The sequence below is a fragment of the Scyliorhinus canicula genome, chromosome 20 (assembly GCF_902713615.1).
Source record: "Scyliorhinus canicula chromosome 20, sScyCan1.1, whole genome shotgun sequence".
In the NCBI taxonomy this organism is placed as follows: domain Eukaryota; kingdom Metazoa; phylum Chordata; class Chondrichthyes; order Carcharhiniformes; family Scyliorhinidae; genus Scyliorhinus; species Scyliorhinus canicula.
In genome coordinates, this window is record NC_052165.1 from 17,912,834 (window position 1) to 17,934,005 (window position 21,172).

Below are 21,172 nucleotides of genomic sequence, written 5' to 3' on the forward strand. Positions count from 1 at the left end.
AAGATGTACAGGGTAGGTGGATTGGCCACGCTAAATTGCCCCTTAATTGGAAAAAGTGAATGAATTGTGTACTCTAAATTTATTTAGAAAAGAAAGTTCGTAAGGAACAGGAAGGTGGCAGAAACATTGCAGTAAGTACAGCAAGTGCTGCGCCTTGGTCTATTTCATCTGCGGAGCCTGGAGATAGGCCACAATCATGCACAATTCTTCAAAAAAATGTTTTGCTTTATTTTATCAGATTTTGAACATTGTTGGTGTTCTACACCTGCATTTATCTGTACCAGTGTCAATACCCAATTCGTGGCATGCAACTAGTTTGGAAACAAAAATAAATCTGCAACAGTTAATTATAAGTACCATCTTATCTGATCTATGTCTGTGGGGAAACTGGATTTGGTGCAAGTGTCTGAATAGTGCAATAAAGGAGCAGTATAGAGCCATTTTTAACTGGGGTAGAACATAGTTTTTTAGGCTGGATGAAAATAAACTGGTGCAATGGTACAGCCCTAAAGCTTTATAGACAATATTCATTGATGCTGATCTGCAAACCCATGACATGTGTTTAATTTACATGAACAGGATCACCGGTTTATAAACCAAACTTGACTTATGGTGGTGTGTGGAGCATGAACAAAGAATTTATCTCCACACTTCTAATTGATTCCAGGTGATATATGGGGAAAACTTAAAAACAATCAAATCGGAAAGGCTTGTTAAGTACAACACAAAAATATGGGTTTGAGGTGCATATACTCGATGGGCGTTCCATACCAAATTGGTGTTCCATACCAAATACTTGTTAGGTGGGCCATGCCTATGTAAGGTGAAAAATGCCCATACCTCAGCAGCAATGAATGGTATACTTCACATGGTTTCATACAAACTGCAATTCAGTTTTACAAAACAATAATTTAAAACTAAGTATGCAGACTTCCGGTTGCGGTGATGCTAAGCCGCACGTTCGGTAGCTCCCGCTATTTTTGGTCTTTTCGGCTCTTTTAAGGGCCCATAGCGGTGCTGGTTGGACTTTTCCCCGTGTGGGAACACATCCACTGTGCTTATCTGCCGGTGGATGGACTGGACCAGGAACGGAGCGGTCAAAAAATCGGCTTTGGAGCAGAGAAAGATGTGAGGCAGGAAAAACTAGATGGCGGCGGGCGGGGAACCAGCAGCTTGGCAGCAGTGGGCGCAGGAGGAGCTGCTTCAGAGAGCTGAAGGCTGAGATTCTGGAACCGTTTAAGGCATCGCTGGACAAGCTCATGGCGACTCAGACGGTTCAGGGTGCAGAGATCCGAGAGCTACGGCAAAAGGCCTCGGAGAGCGAGGACGGACTCCTGGGCCTGGCAATGAAGGTGGAGTCGCACGAGGCGCTTCAGAAGAAATGGCTGGCAAGGATGGAGAACCGCTCCCGTCGGAAGAACCTACGGATTCTGGGCCTCCCGGAGGGGCTGGAAGGTTCGGATTTGGGGGCCTACGTGGCTGTGATGCTGAACTCGTTAATGGGCGCGGGGTCGTTCCAGGCACCCTTGGAGCTGGAGGGTGCCCATCGAGTGCTGTTGAGGAAGCCAGGCCGAACGAGCCGCCTAGGGCGGTGCTGGTCCGTTTTCACCGCTTCGTTGACCGTGAGTGTGTGCTGAGATGGCCGAAACAAAGGAGCAGCAAATGGGAGAATGCAGAGATCAGGATCTATCAGGTCTGGAGCGCGGAGGTGGCAAAGAGAAGGGCTGGTTTCAATCGGGCAAAGGGAGTGCTTCACAAGAAGGGGGTGAAGTTTGACCTGCTACAGCCGGCCCGCCTCTGGGTCACTTACAAGGATCGCCAGCTCTACTTCGATTCTCCGGAGGAGGCCTGGGCCTATGACCAGGCAGAGAAGCTGGACTCGAACTGAGGACTGGGAGGCTGGGGAATGATGTACACTGTCCGGAGGCTTTGTCCTCCTTGATATCCTTTCGTTTTTATTGGTTGTGTTTGATGATGCCTTTTTGCGTTTCTGCTTTTTCGGGGCTGTTATTTATTTATTTGGGTGCTTTTTCGCTTTTTCACTGGAGGGCTGGGGAGCTGTTCGCGGTCCCGCTGGATCATGTGCCCGTCTTTTTCCTGCGTGTTGGGTCGGGGTTTGGGATGGAAGCGCAGGTTTTGTTCCCGTGCTGGAGGAGCAGTGGGCGGGGCCGGCACTGTGGGGGGGGTCGTTGGGATGGTGGGAGCATCCGGGGTCAGCAGGAGTCGGCTGACTTACGGAAGTACGATGGAAGGGGTTGCGCAGCTAGGGGGCCCTAGCTTGGGGGGGGGGGTGTGTGTGTGTGTGTGTGTGTGTGTGTGTGTGTGTGTGTGTAGGGGCGGGCCTGGGAGAGCTATGGCTAACCGGCGCAGAGGGAGCGGGAAGACCCCCCAGATTCGGCTGGTCACATGGAACGTGAGGGGGCTGAATGGACCGGTGAAGCGGTCCCGGGTCTTGGCGCATTTGAAGGGGCTGGGAACGGACGTGGCTATGCTCCAGGTGGCGGATCAGGTGAGGCTGAGAAGAGTCTGGGTTGGGCAGGTGTTTCGTCGGGGCTCGATGCGAAGAATCGAGGGGTGGCGATTTTAGTTGGCAAGAGCTTGTCGTTTGTGGCGTCGAGTGTGGTGACGGACAGTGGAGGCAGAGATGTAATGGTGAGTGGTAGGCTTCAAGGGGAGCGGGTGGTTCTGGTTAATGTGTACGCCCCCAACTGGGATGATGCGGGCCATGCGGCGAATATTGAGCCAGATCCTGGTCCTGGAGGCGGGGGGCTTCATCTTGGGAGGGGATTTCAATACTGTGTTGGATCCAGCTCTGGATCGTTCGAGGTCAAGGACGGGCAAGAGGCCGGCGGCCTCAGTGCTGAGGGGGTTCATGGACCAGATGGGAGGGGTAGACCCGTGGAGGTTTTTCAGGCCAGGAGGTAGGGAGTTTTCCTTTTTCTCCCATGTCCACAAGGCTTATTCCCGGATTGACTTTTTGTCCTCAGCAGGACGCTAATCCCGAGAGTGGTGGGGGCGGAGTATTCGGCGATAGTCATATCTGACCATGCTCCGCTGTGGAGGTTAGATGTGGGGCTTCTGGCAGAGGAGGAAGTATGTGGGCGGGTCCGTAGGGGTATAGAGGGGTATTTGGAAGCTAATGACAATGGGGAGGTGCAAGTTGGGGTGTTCTGGGAAGCGTTGAAGGCGGTGGTCAGAGGGGAGCTGATATCTATTCGAGCACACAGGGAGAGGGTTGGAGTTCCCAAGAGCGGAGGATGAGCGGGTGGAGGGTCTGGGGGCCCCAATCGAGTTGGAGGAGCTGATGGAGGCACTGGGGAGCTTGCAGACAGGGAAAGCACCGGGACCTGACGGGTTCCCCGTGGAGTTTTATAAGATGATCTCAGATCTGCTGGGCCCGCTGCTTGTGAGGACCCTGAATGAGGCGAGGGAGGGGGGGGCTTTGCCCCCGACCATGTCTAGAGCAATAATCTCACTGATCCTCAAGTGGGATAAGGACCCCCTCCAGTGTGGGTCTTACAGGCCGATCTCACTCCTCAACGTGGACGTAAAGTTGTTAGCTAAGATACTGTCCAGGAGGGTGGAAGTTGTGGTCCCGAGGGGAGGCAGCTGAATGTCAATGTGCGGCGGCTTCTTAATGTCATGATGATGGCGTTGGCGGATGGGGAGGTGGAAATAGTAGCATCGATGAATGCTTTTGATAGGGTGGAGTGGAGCTACCTGTGGAGAGTGCTGAGGAGGTTTGGGTTTGGTGAGGGATTCATTAGATGGGTGAGGATGCTGTATAATTCCCTGGTAGCGGCTGTTCCGGGGGACGAGGCAGGGGTGCTCCTTGTCTCCCCTGCTCTTCGCATTAGCGATTGAGCCCTTGGCCATGGCGCTGAGGGATTCGAAGAACTGGAGGGGGATTGTGGGGGAGGTGGGGGCACCGGTTGTCGCTGTACGCGGATGATTTACTGTTGTACATCGCGGATCCGGCAGGGGGATGCCAGAGGTGTTGAGGATACTTGGGGAGTTTGGCGATTTTTTGGGCTATAAGCTCAACATGGGGAAGAGTGAGCTGTTTGTGCTGCACCTGGGGGACCACGAGAGGGAGATAGGACGGAGAGGAGCTTTAGATATCTTGGGGTCCAGATAGCTAGGAGCTGGGGGGCCCTGCATAGGCTAAACTTTTCGAGGCTGGTGGAACAGATGGAGGACGAGTTTAGGAGGTGGGATGCGCTGCCACCCTCTTTGGCTGGTAGGGTCCAGTCAGTTAAATTGACGGTGCTCCCGAGGTTTTTGTTTCTCTCCCAGTGCCTCCCCATATTGATTCCGAAGGCTTTCTTTAGGAGGGTTAATAAGAGTATTTTGGGGTTCGTGTGGGCGGGGAAGACCCCGAGAGTGAGGAGGGTATTCCTGGAGCGAGGCAGGGAGGTAGGCGGTTTGGCGTTGCCCAACTTGTGTGGGTATTACTGGGCTGCGAATGTGGCAATGATTCGTAGGTGGGTGATGGAGGGGGAGGGTGCCACATGGAAGAGGTTGGAGGTGGCGTCCTGTGTGGGCATGAGTTTGGAGGCATTGGTGACAGCCCCGCTCCCCCCGGCAAGGTACTCTACGAGTCCAGTAGTGGTGGCTTCCCTCAAAATTTGGGGGCAGTGGAGGCGGCAGAGGGGGAAAGTGAAGACCTCAGTGTGGGCCTCGATACAGGGCAATCACCGGTTTGCACCAGGGAGAATAGATGGTTGTTTTTTGAGTTGGCATAGGGCAGGTATCAGGCGGATGGGGGACCTTTCCCTCGATGGGAAGTTTGTGACTTTAGAGGAGTTGGAGTGGAAGTGGGGTCTCCCCCCTGGGAATACTTTCAGGTATATGCATATTAGGGTGTTTGTTAAGCGGCAGGGTTCCCGCTACTGCCGCCTAGAGGGGTGCAGGATAGGGTGCTCTCGGGGATGTGGGTCAGTGAGGGTAGGATCTCGGCAATTTATCAGGTGATGCAGGAGGAGGAGGCCTCGGTGGAAGAGCTGAAAGCGAAGTGGGAGGAGGAGCTAGGGGAGGAGATCGACGAGGAGACGTGGGCGGACGCCATGGGGAGGGTGAACTCGTCCTCTTCTTGCGCACGGCTCAGCTTAATTCAGCTGAAGGTGCTGTATAGGGCGCACACGACTGGGGCCAGGATGAGCCGGTTCTTTGGAGGAAGAGGACAGGTGTGGGAGGTGTTCGGGAGGCCCGGCGAACCACACCCACATGTTATGGGCGTGTCCGGTGATGGAGGGGTTTTGGAAGGGGGTGGCAGGGACCTTGTCCAAGGTGGTCGGTTCCAGGCTGGGGGCTCGCGATCTTTGGGGTAGCATCAGAGCCGGGAGTGCAGGAGGCGAGAGAGGCCGGTACCCTGGCCTTTGCGTCTCTAGTAGCCCGGTGTAGGATTCTTTTGCAGTGGAGGGACGCAAAGCCCCCAAGCCCAGAGGCCTGGATTAACGACATGGCCGGGTTCATCAGGCTGGAGAAGGTCAAGTTTGCCCTGAGGGGGTCAGTACAAGGGTTCTTCTGGCGGTGGCAGCCCTTTCTCGATTTTCTGGCGGAGGGTTAGAGGGTGGTCAATCTCAGCATCAACCCCGGGGTGGAGGTAGGTTAGGGGTCTGTTAAGGGGGTTTGTTTTTGCGACTGTTTGTTTGCTACTTTCTATTTTTTTGTATTGTTATTAATTTATTGCTTTGTATGGGGGGGGGGGGTTCTTCTTTCTGTTTATTTCTATACCTTGTTTATTTTATTATTGGGAGAAAATTTGTTGTTGAAAAATTTGAATTAAAATTATTTTTAAAAAAACTATATGCATAATAAAATGCACACCATGTTTTTAAGTATGTCAGTGCTGTGAGCAAAACCATGTGGTCAACTACCATGCCAAGCAAACCAACTAAGAGACTGGCACTTAACAATTCACTGCAATTGTGGCGTGTTAGCATTTACTTAAAAAAAATCAAACCTAGAGAATTTAAAAACATGCCAAAATATGCACTGGATGCCAACGTAATACCTTTTCCTTGCCATACTTTGGACGGCACAACTGTAATTTTATCACATGTTGAAGATGGTTGAGTCCACCTCCAAACTAAGAAATCTCCTCCGCCTATTCTTTGGGTTTCTTTCCGAATACGGGACTCATTGGTTTCAACAAAAGTCACAGCTCTTTCCCACGCTTTTTTCATTTTGTTCCTGCGAAATTCCAAATAAAAAATATGCTTAGTGAAAACACATTTTCACCTATTGTATTAGTTGAAGGCTCAATTTTTAGTCGATACTGATGACTTGTCTTACCTATTCTGGGGTGGTATAAGAGAATCACGTACATGTGGAATAGGCAAATAGGGCTGCAAATCCTTATTTTCTTGGCAGGCTTCATTATGGCTTCGCAGAACATCTAAACAATATAAGTAAATCAACCAGTTTTAAATCAATGTGTTTTATTGGTGAATTTCTCCAGTCTTGACGTACAATCTAATTCCAAAAGGTGTGTTCGGTACCTATGATCCTTTCCACCATGTCATACATCTGCCTGGTTTCTGCCTCTTCCTTCCGCCAACGGTACCTCATGTAATGAAGCACTCCCCACACAATTCCCACACCTAGAAATGTTATAAATAAATACCAATTAAAATCAAAGATGGTCCAATAAAATAGTACAACCCACATTCAATTTTAAGAAACAATATATATCGTATTGCCAAAGGATTTACTGGAATTCAGCAATTAAAAAATTGAAGTACACTATGAATTACATGTTTATTCTCTCAATTTAGAGTGTCTTTAACGTAACAAAATGTCCCAATGACTTCATAGGAGCGTTACAAACAAAATACATAGAGCCATATAAGGAAATATTAGGTTAGATGACCAAAAAATTTAGGTTTTAAGGGGAGTCTTAAGGAGGAAAGTCCAGTCAAGGGCTGGAAAAATAGAAGGGAATTCTTAGAGGCCTAGGCAACTGGTCACGGCCACTAAGGATGGAGCAAGTAAAATTGGGGATGCACAAGAAAGAGGCCATAATTAGATTAGCGAAGATATCGGAGGGTTGTGCACCTGGAGGAAATTACAGAGATAGTCAAGGCCCAGGCCGTGGAGATTTGAAAACAAGATGAGAATTTTAAAATGTTGCTAGGAGCTACTGTAGGTCAGTGAGCACAGGGGTAATAGGTCAACAGGACTTCCTGTGAGCCAAAACATGAGGTCATCCAAAACTCTGATCCCCAAGTTCAAGGATATAGAAAGTGGGAGACCAGGAGTGCATTAGAAGAATTGAAACTAGATGTAACAAAGGCATGAATGAGTGTTTCAGCAATGTCACAGAGGTGGTTTTAGTGATGGCAGAAGTGAAAGCCAATTGTGAAAAATAGGACAATGACATGGTCGAGGGTCTGTTAATTGGAGAAAAGGGTATATTTGGCAACTTAAACAAGCTGCTACTGATCAACCTGCATGGCAATTTCTGGATTGTTGCACAATGTAGAGTAAGAATGTCAGAATTGGCACCCAATCTCCACAGCAAACAAAACCACCCTTGATGTAGCAAGAATGACAGACCACCAATTGGGTTGCAAAGATGAGTGGAAGAGGACTGAAGATCTCTTTGTATGGGCCATCCATACATAGAGGGTAAACCGCCTCTTAAATTTATATTTGTTCATGGGATGTGAACCGCAGTTGCCCTTGAGAAAGTGGTGGTGAATTGCCACCTCTGCAGTCCATTTGGTGTAGGTCCACCCACAGTGCCATCACGGAGGGGCTTCCAGGATTTTAACCCAGCGGGTGGTGGTGTACCTATTTTTCTGCCACCCGCTTGCTCTTTAAAGTGGTCGCGGTTTGGAAGGTGCTGTCAAAGGTGGCAAGTTGCTGCAGTGCATCTTATAGATGGTACACATTGATCACGCTGTGTGCCAGTGTTGGGAGCAACAGATTTTTATTTAAGGTGCTGGATGGGCTGCTGATCAAGTGAGTTGCTTTGTCCTCGATGGTCTAGAGCTAGGTTGCTGAAGATGCATTCATCCAGACAAGTTGGGAATATTCCATCATACTCCCAACTGGAGTCTCGTATATGGTGGGCAAGCTTTTGAGGAACCAGGACAATTACACAACACAAATTCCTAGCCTCTGAACTGCCCCCATAGCGACAGAATTTATATTGCTACTCCAGTTTTCTGGTCAACAATAACCCTCAGGATAGAATCCATAGAACCTCTACAAAGCAGGAGACCATTCAGACTATTAAGTCTGCACCGACCCTCCGAAAGAGCACTCAACCTAGGCCCACTCCCCCACCGTACCCCCGTGCATCTATCATGACCAATCCACCCAACCTGCATATCTATGGACTGCTCTTTGGATGTTGATAGTGATTATACAGTGACGAGAATACGATTGAACATCAAAGAGAGATGGCCAGATTCCAACTCTGAAGGGCAATGACTCCACTATCAGCCACAGATGTGCTCCAAAACATTACCCTGTCTTTTCATAGATTTGTTTTTTTATTCGTTCATAGGTGGGCTTCGCTGGCTATGCCAGCATTCACTGCCCATCCCCAATTGCCCACAAGAAGGTGGTGATAAGCTGTCGTCTTGAACCACTGCAATCCATGTGGTGTAGGTACATCCACAGTGCTATTATGGCAGGAGTTCTAGGATTTTGACCCAGTGATATATTTCCAGGTGAGGATGGCAAGTGGTTTGGAAGGGAACTTCCAGGTAGTGGTGTTCCCAGGTATCTGCCGCTCTTGACCTTCTAGATGGTGGTGGTCATGGGTTTGGAAGGTGCTGCCGAAGAAGCCATGGTTAGATTCTGCAGTGCACCTTGTAGATATACGCTGCTGTTATTGTGTCAGTGGTCGAGGGAATTAATATTTGTGGTTGGGGTGCCAATCAAGCAGGCTTTGTCCTGAATAGGGCCAAGCTTCATAGATGTTAAAAGTTTATGTTTTAAAAAAAATCAAAAACACCTTTTGGTGGCCTGTGCACTTCCCTAGTTCCGGCTTCATTTTTTAAACTGCTGGTTAGGCAGCCTTGGAAGATTTTAAATACAGAATTCTTGCTAAACCTTTGAATCCCCCTCCAGACAAAAGTTCAAATTCGCCAAGAATCGAATGATGCTGAAAGTCCACCATTTCACTGACATCACTATGATTGCTCAGTAGTTTCTAAGCAGAATACACCTGTCAATACTCTTTTTATAATATTCCTGTAGATCAGTCACACTGAGAAATGTTTTGGTTACTGGAACATTTAACAAGTCAGTAAGTGTATGAAATAATCTTTTTGGAGGAATGAAGATGTAACAAATCAATAGAACATTCCTCTTCTTTCAACAGGACTGTCAATATACCTGGTGCAAGGGCAGCACGGTGGCGCAGTGGTTAGCACTGCTGCGTCACAGCACCGAGGTCTCAGGTTCAATCCTGGCTCTGGGTCACTGTCCGTGTGGAGTTTGCACATTCTCCCTGTGTTTGCGTGGATTTCGCCCCACAACCCAACGATGTGCAGGGTAGGTGGATTGGTCACAGTAAAATTGCCCCTTAATTTTAAAACGTGAATTGGGTACTCTAAAAAAATTTTTTTAAAATATATATATATATGTGTATATATATATATATATATATACTTGGTGCACCCGGAGTAATTTGAACTGAGGGGGTTGAAGGAATGAGGAGTGGATGTAAGAAGGTGTCACAAGTATACCTTGAATAGGATGGTAATTAATTAAAAAATACATTGGAGATGGCCATTCGGATTATTCTGTAATCCTTGGTACTATTCATTATAAAATGATGTCGGTCATACAATCTTGGTGTCCTGCATAATTGATATTGTATATATCTGCCTTAAGTAGAACTTCTCCCTTCAATAGTGAACCAAATATGTTCATGTACATTGAGTTGAAGTCAACACAAGAAAAATATGATGAATTTCTAGCATTATGACCAAGATACTTTATAGTGTTGGAAAAATTACTGCATTTGAGACTCACCCACAAGAAATATAAACATTCTGTGCAAGACAGTTAAAAATGCACGACGAAAGCGACATATGAAGGACATCTGTGGATGGGTGGATTCCAAGTACTGTACTTCACTCACTGCATTTACCTTTGCATTTGAGTCGCTGCCAAGCAACCTGCGCATTAAAGACAAAACCTAGTTGTTATGGCCCTGCTACGCTGAAGATTTGTTTTGCAATTGCATCTGTATTTTAGGCTCAGGATCCATCCTCAATGAACAAACTCACTCACTTTATACCAAAGTCATCTGTACTCTGTAAAATCCACTGTAGTGAACCGTTAAATTTCTCTTCATGATTGGCATCATGGACCTGTATGATATTGATCGAAGACATTTTAAATTATACATTTTAGAATTCAGAGATTAACCAGACCAACCATCACATCCAGGTAGTCTTTAACTAGGTATTTATGCACATTAACAAGTTAGACACAGAACTAAAGTTAAAATCTGATTTCACCCGTGTGCAAAAAAACTACAGAAAGTGGAGTATGTTCAACCATGTCCAATGACAACTGACTTCAAATGGAAAACTGCAGAATATTCAGTTCAGAAAAACAATGAGTACTCAGGAAAATTTGTCTTTTGAGTGGAAAAAGCATTGGATTGATTGTAGAATAATGAACTACATAGATTACAAGTTTGTTCAAAGACTTTGTCACATAGAACTAAATTATAATTCAGAGTCGTCAGCAAAATCTAAAGGTCAAATAATATTTGACAAGTGGTTGTAAAGAGTGGACCAAATTCAAGATTGCACATTGATTAACAAATTATTTTGTTTTATCCATTTATGAAAACTCTCATGCCCAAAGAATTTACAAATTTTATCATAAAATCCCTACAGTGCAGGAGGCCATTCGGCCCATTGGGTCTGCACCAACTCTCCGAAAGACACCCTACCTAGGCGCCCCCCCCACCCCCCCCACCCCCCCCCCCCCCCCCCCCCCCCCCCCCCCCACCTACCCTTTTGGACACTGAGGGGTAATTTAGCATGGCCAATCCACCTAACCTGCATCTGTTTGGATTGTGGGAGGAAACCAGGGCCCCAGGAGGAAACCCCTGCAGACACAGGGAGAACGTACAGACTCCACACTGATAGTCACCCAAGGCCGGAACTGAACCCGGGTCTCTGGCGCAGTGAGGCAGCAGTGCTAACCAACGTCCCACTGTGCCGGCCAATTGGATGGTTTATTCAACAAGGACAGAAATTTGAGTGTTTGATTTTTATTACAGTAATGTTTGGCAGATTGCTCTTCTTTTCATTCTGTGAACAATATAACATATTTTTAAGGCCAAAAATTGCCATTAACATAAAACGTCAACTCAGTGTATGCTCGGTTTATGCACTTTAAAATAAATTGCTAATTGAAGGTTGTCAGTAGATTAGGGAAAAAAAAACAGATTTTTACAACCAAAACCTCATCACGGATTATAATAAGGGGGCTGGTTTAGCACAGGGATAAATTGCTGGCTTTGAAAGCAGACCAAGGCAGGCCAGCAGCACGGTTCAATTCCTGTGCCAGCCTACCCAAACAGATGCTCCGTGTGGCGGCTAGAGGCTTTTCACAGTAACTTAATTTGAAGCCTACTTGTGACAATAAGCGATTTTCATTTTTTTTTTCATTTTTTCAATAATAATCTTTATTGGTGTCACAGGTAGGCTTACATAACACTGCAATGAAGTTACTGTGAAAAGTCCCTAGTCGCCACATTCCGATGCCTGTTGGGTACACTTGAGGGAGAATTTAGAATGTCCAATTCACCTAACGGCATGTCTTTTGGGACTTGTGGGAGGAAACTGGAGTACCTGGAGGAAACCCACGAAGACGCAGGGAAAATGTGCAGACTCCGCACCAAACAGTGACCCAAGCCGGTAATCGAATCTGGGACCCTGGCGCTGTGAAGCAACAGTGTTAACCACGGTGCTACCGTGCCACCCACCAGGCTATTTTATCTAGAATGGTTAGCCTTACATGGAAAAATAATCAAAAGATTCGCACGTGCACTGTTTCACCATGGTCTCACTTGCCTACTTCCTAAAAATTTTAAAATACCAATGGAATCTATTATTATTGTGGTGGCAGCTGATTTAGAACAGTCATTTCCATTCTAATTAGATCAGGACATCAATCCTAATGTTTATAATTTTCATAACCTGTGCAGTTATTCAGAACATTTCATGAGCGGTCATTTTAATTTCTACAAGGTTATACTAGCTAAATGCAATTGTTCTTGGAAACCATCATGGTTGTTATTCACACGAGGGCTCCCTATTAGAATTTTTCAAAATTGTAGGTAGAATTGTGGGCACAACTATAATCATGTGGATGCAAAGTCATGCAATATAGATACTTTCAACAACTGGCAAAAAATGGTTATAATACTTTTGCCTCCCAATTATTTTAAAGGTTACATTTTCTAGTATCTCAGCAGTTCATATAACTGTAGAAACACAAAGCATTCAATAGCTGAGAACTGGCTAATCAATTAATGTAATATATGCCTGAAATAACTTACAGTCACATATTCAGCAGCATCTTGGACAGAAAGACTTCTGTTTTTATAATAGACATGATGTCCGCAATCATAGTCTCCTGGGATTAGAGAAAAATATCAGCAATATAAATCAGGTCAATATAGTCTTCTTAAAAATGCTAATGGCAAGTAAGTTTAAAACAAGTAACAAAAAACCTGGCGTGGTTTGCAATTACAAGATGCCACACCCGTCATGCTGACATAGCACTTTGAATACCAGTAGGCTGCCCTGACTTCAACTGTACAGACATCTTAAAAACGTCAACAGAAACCTATGAACTACCCTTTCTTGTGATCTGTTTAAGTACTGATTCAGAGTTTAGGCACTAATGACAGTTTCCTTTTTAGACTAGTCGTTTGAAACTTTGTCATATTCTTCTGTTCATACCTATTAGCTTAGACTGATTTCCTTGATTGTCAGAGTTTTCTGGTCACTTCATTAACAGCTATCGTTCACTCGGCTCCACTACTTCCCCACCCTAATTTATGGCTCCCCCTTTCAAGAAAAAAATCTTTATAAATGCGTTTCTCATATTTCACCCCAGGTTGCAATCCAAAACTCTATCTTAAATATGCTTGAATACCAAAAACCCTAATGCAGCATTTATGTGCTAAATTTGATACCCATTTTCAAATGGCACATGGCTGAATACCATCAGCAATGCTGATTGATAATATCTGGGATTGCAAAGGATCCATGTCATGATTATAACTATGATGTGGAGATGCCGGCGTTGGACTGGGGTGAGCACAGTAAGAAGTCTTACAACACCAGGTTAAAGTCCAACAGGTTTGTTTCAAATCACTAGCTTTCGGAGCACGGCTCCTTCTTCAGGTGAAGATCACACTTCACCTGAAGGAGGTGAAGACCTCCTTCACCTGAGGAAGGAGCCGTGCTCCGAAAGCTCGTGTTTGAAACAAACCTGTTGGACTTTAACCTGGTGTTGTAAGACTTCTTACTATGATTATAACTGGGATTGAAAAGGATCCATGTGCAAATACAAAACCGTTGAATATAGTTTTTCAGAGACAATGCCATGGACTATCCAATTTTTAAAAAACAGTTAAGCAATTGTCAATTTGCCAATGTCCAACACATCAGAACTGTTACCTCAATAATGAGAACTTGAATGGTTTAAATCATAAAAGTAGCTTCAGTCTTTCAGCTAAAAGGCTTGGTTTCTGCTCTATAAAAAGCACTTTGAGATGTTAAACGGTCGTAAAAAATCACTAAGTGAAAGACTATCTTATACTAAAGTAGTTAATCTAATACAAGCAGGAATTCAGGGACTGAAATTGTCCTCTGTGCATCAGAACTGGGTTTTTTGGGATTGGGAAGCGAGGGCGTTGGTCATAAATCATAATCTTGGTTCCCTATTTAGTGATTCCCAAAAGCATTTTGACATAGTGTACAATATTGACCACATAAATAACCTGTCCACATTAACTTCTTAGGGCCACATCTGGGGAAAAGAAAAACAGGATGTACAGGATGGCTGGGCAGCTGGGTAACCGTACTCAGCCAAGAGTTGGCGTTTTCAAAGATGATGGACAGAATTAGCCAAAACATCGAAAGTAACATGAAATGATAACAGCCGTCAGAAACATTCCATGCACAATAATAATAATCTTTATTAGTGCCACATGTAGGCTTACATTAACACTACAATGAAGTTACTGTGAAAAACCCCTAGTCGCCACTCTACGACGCCTGTTCAGGTACACTGAGGGAGAATTCAGAATGTCCAATTCACCTAACAAACATGTCTTTCGGGACTTGTGGAAGGAAACCGGAGCACCCGGAGGAAACCCACGCAGGCACGGGGAGAATGTGCAGACTGCGCAAGACAGTGACCCAAGCTGGGAATCGAACCCGGGTCCCTGGCGCTGTGAAGCAACATTGCTAACCACTGTGTTACCGTGCCGCACTGTCTGTGCAAAGGCGCACAACTTGTTGCATCAAGTAAGTATATATGTCAAGTTGGAGTTAGTAATCACACATGCAAATAAATTCCACCTTATGGTTTCAAAAAAATTAATCCAATGAGCAATAAGGGACGTTCAACATTATTGATTAACACTTTCAGTCAAAGATTAACTTATTGAAAATCACACTTCAAACTCAAATAATACAGGCTGGAGCTGAAATGCATCAGATCTGTTGGGAGTAAATACCTCAATTTGATAGAAAGCATGACATATTTGAAAGATGTTGAATAATTAACTGTGTTTCATACATTTACAAGTGAGTCAAGAGTTTATATTTTGGATTATTTAAAATTGTACATCAGTGGAGGAAATTGTCTGCTACCATACAAGCTCGAAAGTTTTAGTTACCAAAAAAGTAATTTCTTTTTACATCAATGTGGAAACAGGAATGATGGGCAGTTTGCTGCAAACCCAGCTCCAAAACAAAATAAGCACAAGGCCTGGGACATGGAGCTGAATGCAGCATTTTTGAATTAACAACATTAAGTATTAATGTAACGGTTTCGAGGAACTCGTTTTAGGAGATAACAAGATGCTGATACAGGTTATTTTTCCACAGGGACAGATCGTATAGTTGAGCATATCCACTTCTCACCAGGCTGTTGTGAAATCGCATTTCATGAAAATCGAATAAATGAATTCACTGGCTTGAAAACACTCATTGAATTTTTAGAAAGACTGAAGCTACATTTCAGTGACTTGAAATCAGTCAAAGATGGCTGAACATTTGCATCATTGTATCTCTCCATTCCAAGTGGAGGAGCCTGGCAGCAAAACCTCTTAAAGCAATTAATTACCTTTGGGAATGTGAAGGAACCACATCTCCTATTTCCAGTATCCTTGGACTCAACTGGGTGCAATCACTTCAGAAAAAGGGCCCTGGTAACACAGGGAATTCTCAGCCATAGGTCTAATCATGTTACAACTGGAATCCGTTAGCCACGACCATATTTGGGTCACTGGCAGTTGCCAAGAGGGTCATGTGATAAGCCAGCTAATTTTGCGTTCAAGCACCTGCAAACCAGGACAAGCACGAGTTGGTACAGATGGCAATGTTCCTATTGCAAGAACATAGCTCATCTTCCAACGCATTCACATCATTATGAATGACAATTACCCTTTCTGCTCGACCTAGATATTGAATGATGTGGAGATGCCGGCGTTGGACTGGGGTGAGCACAGTAAGAAGTCTTACAACACCAGGTTAAAGTCCAACAGGTTTGTTTCAAACACGAGCTTTCGGAGCACGGCTCCTTCTTCAGGTGAAGATCACACTTCACCTGAAGGAGGTGAAGACCTCCTTCACCTGAAGAAGGAGCCGTGCTCCGAAAGCTCGTGTTTGAAACAAACCTGTTGGACTTTAACCTGGTGTTGTAAGACTTCTTACTAGATATTGAATAACAATGACCATCAAATTGGACCCTGCTACACTCCCAGCCATTAGCAAAAACTATTTACGTAGCACACACCAGTATTACTATGAAAGTAAAAGTGCAAATAATGAGTAAATGTTGTAGTGGAAGATTTTTAATGTCAAAGCAGCACAGCAGGGCAATTCCATCATTTATCATGAAATGATAACTGCTGGTAGCATGCCAGCCATGTGCTGCACAATATGACTGATTTTTCAATAAATTTCATGGCTAAGGGTGGGGGAGGAGAGAGAAGAAGAAATCAGGTGAGAAGCAGAATAGAAGTGATCAATCTGTTGTTGCACGTTTACAACTCAATGAACATGAAACTCTACACAGGCTGGTTGCAGTTGTCTCATGAGGGTTGCATATGTTACAATTTCCAACAAATAAGTTATTAAGCAGTTTGCAAGGAAATGCAAAGTGAACTCCAGAAATATTTTTTGGTCAATTTTAGTAATAGTATTGAAATGTTAATAATTTTGGTTGGGTTCAACTATTTTGCACATTAATGAGATTATCTTTATCCTGTGGAAATAGGGCAAGGCTACAACACAAAACTGTAAGGACAATGTACAGAGCAGCTATACAATAATGGCAGAGGTCACAGTATTAGTGCTCAAGTGTCCCTGTTGGATCACCTCCAGAATGGAGATAGGGGAAAGAGAAAGTGTGTGCAGGAGGAAATGCAGGAGATTGAGAACAAGTTTACTGCCATGAATGAATTGAAAATTTAATGTTGATTTTTCGGTACTGTGTCATTCTTCCTATCTTGAATCACAATGCATGCTATCCAGGCAAACAAAAACTGTTGTAATTTATTGTAATGAAGTGAGGTGGTTTAAAAGATATAAAATGTAGCTGTGTTAGGAAATCAAATTCTAATTGTTCTGAATAAATGGAATCCCAAAAGTTAAAATTTAATATCAATCACCGTACCTGGTCAACTGATAATGAAACAAATTATCACTCTTACAATAAACAGAGCCTAGTATGTTAGTAACAGTCTGGTACAATAGTCTTCGATAAAAAAATTAATTATGCAGTAATTGCAATTAGATCCAAATGCAACAGTAATCTCTTGTTCATGGCTACCTATGATAACATCCTGCACAAACACAAATGTACAATTAGCAAACTAAAAAGGAATTTAGCACGTAGGCTATATAAAAAGTATAACTTTGCATCAAACTGGGCTTTTGAAGCAGGGAGTGATCAGCTGCTTATATTCGCTTGAATGTTAGTGTAATGAAAGCTAGTTAGTCAAATATAAACTAATATTAAACATTAAAAGCACCTCACATCAAAGTTATAAGTCTGCTACATGGTGTTGAAATAAAGCTGGTTTTGAAATACATCAAGTTATTTGCATATTTAGTGTTTTTGCAAGTGTAAATTCTACTTGGTTAACTGCAACCAAAAATGTGACAATGGCAACAATTTTTAAAAAGCATTCATACAGAATGTGGGCAAAGCCAGCATTTATTCTCTATCCCCAATTGTACTCGAGAAAGTGGTGGTAAGCCAACACCTTCAATACAACTATTGGTTTGTTAGGCCATTTCAGAGGGCAGTTAGGGGTTAATCAAATTGAGATGAATCAGGGCTTCAGCCTGAGTAAGATGGCAAATTTCCTTACCCAAGGGACCTGAGCAAAATCAGGTGGATTTTTAATGGTAATTGAGTAGTTTCATGATCACTGTTACTAATGCAGCAATTTATTTCAGAATTTGATTTGAGTTTTTTGAAGGGGTAACCAAGAAGGTAGATGAGGACAGTGCAGTCGACGTTGACTACATGGACTTTAGCAAGGCCTTTCACAAGGTACCGCAGATTGTTGCAAAAGGTTAAATCTCTCAGAATCCAGGATGAGGTAACCATTTGGATACACAATTGGCTTGGCGACCGAAGCAAGGGTGGTTGTGGAGGATTGTTTTTCAAACTGGAGGCCTGTGACCAGCAGTGTGCCTCAGGGATCGTTGTTGGGTCCACTGTTATTTGTTATATATACTATTTAGGGCAGAACGGTAGCATTGTGGATAGCACAATTGCTTCACAGCTCCAGGGTCCCAGGTTCGATTCCGGCTTGGGTCACTGACTGTGCGGAGTCTGCACATCCTCCCCGTGTGTGTGTGGGTTTCCTCCGGGTGCTCCGGTTTCCTCCCACAGTCCAAAGATGTGCAGGTTAGGTGGATTGGCCATGCTAAATTGCCCTTAGTGTCCAAAATTGCCCTTAGTATTGTGTGGCGTTAATGGGTTATGGGGATCGTGTGGAGGTGTTGACCTTGGGTAGGGTGCTCTTTCCAAGAGCCGGTGCAGACTCGATGGGCCGAATGGCCTCCTTCTGCACTGTAAATTCTATGATCTAATGATTTGGATGAGAATGAACGAGGCATGGTTAGTAAGTTTGCAGATGACACCAAAATTGGTGGCATGGTGGATAGTGAAGATTATACAAGATTGCAACAGGATCTTGACCAATTGGGCCAGTGGGCCGATGAATGGCAGATGGAGTTCAATTTGGATAAATGTGAGGTGATGCATTTTGAAAGATAAAATCAGGGCAGGACCTACTCAGTTAATGGTAGGGAGTTGGGGAGTGTTACAGAACAGAGATCTAGGGGTACAGGTTCATAGCTCCTTGAAGTTGGAGTCGCAGGTGGACAGGGGAGTGGAGGTGGCATTCAGCAGGCTAGGTTTTATAGGTCAGAATATCGACTACAGGAGTCGGTACGTCTTATTGAAGTTGTACAAGACATTGGTTTAAGACCACACATGGAATACTGTGTTCAGTTCTGGTCACTATTATAGGAAGGATATTGTTAAACTAGAAAGAGTGTAGAAGAGATTTCCAAGGATGCTACCAGTTGGTCTGAGTTAAAAGGGGAGGCTGGATAAGCTGGGACATTTTTCCCTGGAGCGTTGGAGGGGTGATCTATAGATGTCTAGAAAATAATGAGGAGCATAGATAAGGTAGATAGTCGACACCTTTTCCAAAATATAGAGGAGTCTAGAACTAGAGGGCACAGGTTTACGGTGAGAGATATAAAAGAGACCAGAAATATTTTCAGAGAGGGTGGTGAGAATCTGGAACAGGCTGCCAGAGGCAGTGGTAGAGGCGGGTATAATTTTTTTCCTTTAAAAAGCAGTTAGACAGTTACATGGGCAGTGTGGGTATAGAGGGATATGGGCTAAATGCAGGCAAGTGGGACTAGCTTAGTCATAGAAACTGGGCAGCATGAACAAGCTGGGCCAAAGGGCCTGGTCCATGCTGTAAACATCTATGACTATTTACTTGAAATCGAATTACATAGCTGCTGTGCTGGAATTTGAAATCCAGATGATTACGAGTCCAGTAGCACAATGGCTATTCCACAATAATGTACCCACATATATGCATCGGAATCAAATGATAGAAATGCTCAAAAATGTTAGGATCGTACCTGCTATTTTTGCTAGATGATCATGCAGTCTATGAAGAATAATCAAAATTACTCTTTTTTCTTCAACCTAAATGAAGTACAATTCAAAAATTACCTGGCAGTTCTCTACCGCTTTCAACCACGCCATACAATTAAAAAGAGACAGCATTTTAGAGAAGTCAATTGTAAAGAGTTCTAGAAGCTTTGAAAAAGAGCACTCAAGTTCAAAGGCATTTCTCCTTCTCACAGCATTAATAGGTGCATTTTATCAACACCAACTTCAAGTAACCACAATATTTAATTATACTTGCAGTAGAGTTTCGAGGAAAAAAAACATGCGCAAGTAGACCAAATATGCAAACTGCACATTGTGTTCTTAGTCTTCCCACCCAATTTTTCCAAGCAAGATCTGGCAGCAATTCCCAAGTATTAGAGTAAAACCGTAAATTGTCCATAGAAAGAGATGCAATATGCATACAAAATGACATTATATTTCCCCATTTACTATAGAATATTGTTACAAACCTCTGAACATCACCAATATCCCTAAATGGCCATATTTTGATGACATAATATGAAAGAATTTGTCATTAGATAGAATTGGTAAATTTGTAACAATACCCTAAAGTTGGCTGGGATGGGGAACCGGTTAGCATGTTTAACTGCTCAGATACTCCTTGCATGATCCCCTTAATATTACTCTCACCACTCAATATTTAAGTTCATAATGTTCAATCAGAACAACTGCTCCGACAGCTATCTGCAGCTGGTATGGCTTCCAAAGTTAAAGCAGGTATAATAAGAGAATATGATGTAATCTGTTATGTTTTACTGAAGCAGCAATATTAAAGCAAATCCACATTATTAACATGTATTTTACTGTGTTTAGAGCCACCTCATTTGCTGGGACCCTTTCCTGACAACAAACAGTATAGTGATGATTTTCCCAGAGCAGATTAAAACTGATGAGCATGTAAATCAAATCCACATTATATGCTTTCTTTTTCCAAAGATTGTATAGGTGTGGAAAAGGGTGGTTTTCTGGAGACAATGGATTTTCGTTTTCACATACACAATTTCACAGTGGAAAAAAATATTTCAGTCAAATACCTATGAACAGATCTTACCTTATCATCTATTCCAAATGACTGAGATTTTACTGAAAAAAAATTAAAGGCAATGAGTATTTACAGAAAAGGAAGAGGAGTTATAAAGCATTTTCAAGAACATGATTTATGGTTCTTAAAAGTCCAATTATACACATATGTACATGTATCAGCTTAAATAATAATAATCTTTATCAGTGTCACAAGAAGGCTTACATTAACACTGCAATGAGGTTACTGTGAAAATCCTCTAGTCACAATATGGTGCCTGCCCGGGTACACGGAGGGAGGATTCAGAATGTCCAATTCACCTGACAAGCAAGTCTTTTGGAACCTGTGGGAGGAAGCCGGAGCACCCGGAGGAAACTCACGCAGACACGGGGAGAACGTGCAGACTCCACACAGGCAGTGACCCAAGCAGGGAATCAAACCCGGGTCCCTGGCGCTAGGAAGCAACAGTGCTAACCACTGTGCCTCCGTGCCGCTCCAAACATTAAATGTCATATTGTCAGATCCCAAGTTAAGAATACTTCAATGGATTTGTCCTACCTCCCAGACAAAAGAAAAATCTGATAAGATTGTTGGGCAAGTGCCTGATTGAGGGGTATTAATTATTGTTACATTGTAGTGGTTTTGCAATTTTGTACGGATGTCAACCTCTTCCAGTTGGTCAAGCTA

At 43.9% G+C, this 21,172-nt stretch overlaps 1 protein-coding gene across 1 annotated transcript in view; it reads right to left on the reverse strand.

Annotated features, from left to right (window-relative positions):
- Window positions 1–21,172, reverse strand: part of lemd3 (LEM domain containing 3) — a 55,960-nt gene that overhangs the window by 12,052 nt on the left and 22,736 nt on the right. Inside the window, 8 exon segments of the mRNA XM_038780193.1 lie at window positions 6,017–6,195; window positions 6,298–6,400; window positions 6,504–6,605; window positions 9,997–10,142; window positions 10,258–10,337; window positions 12,548–12,624; window positions 19,410–19,476; window positions 20,516–20,547. Of these exon segments, the coding sequence (XP_038636121.1) occupies window positions 6,017–6,195; window positions 6,298–6,400; window positions 6,504–6,605; window positions 9,997–10,142; window positions 10,258–10,337; window positions 12,548–12,624; window positions 19,410–19,476; window positions 20,516–20,547 (786 nt within the window).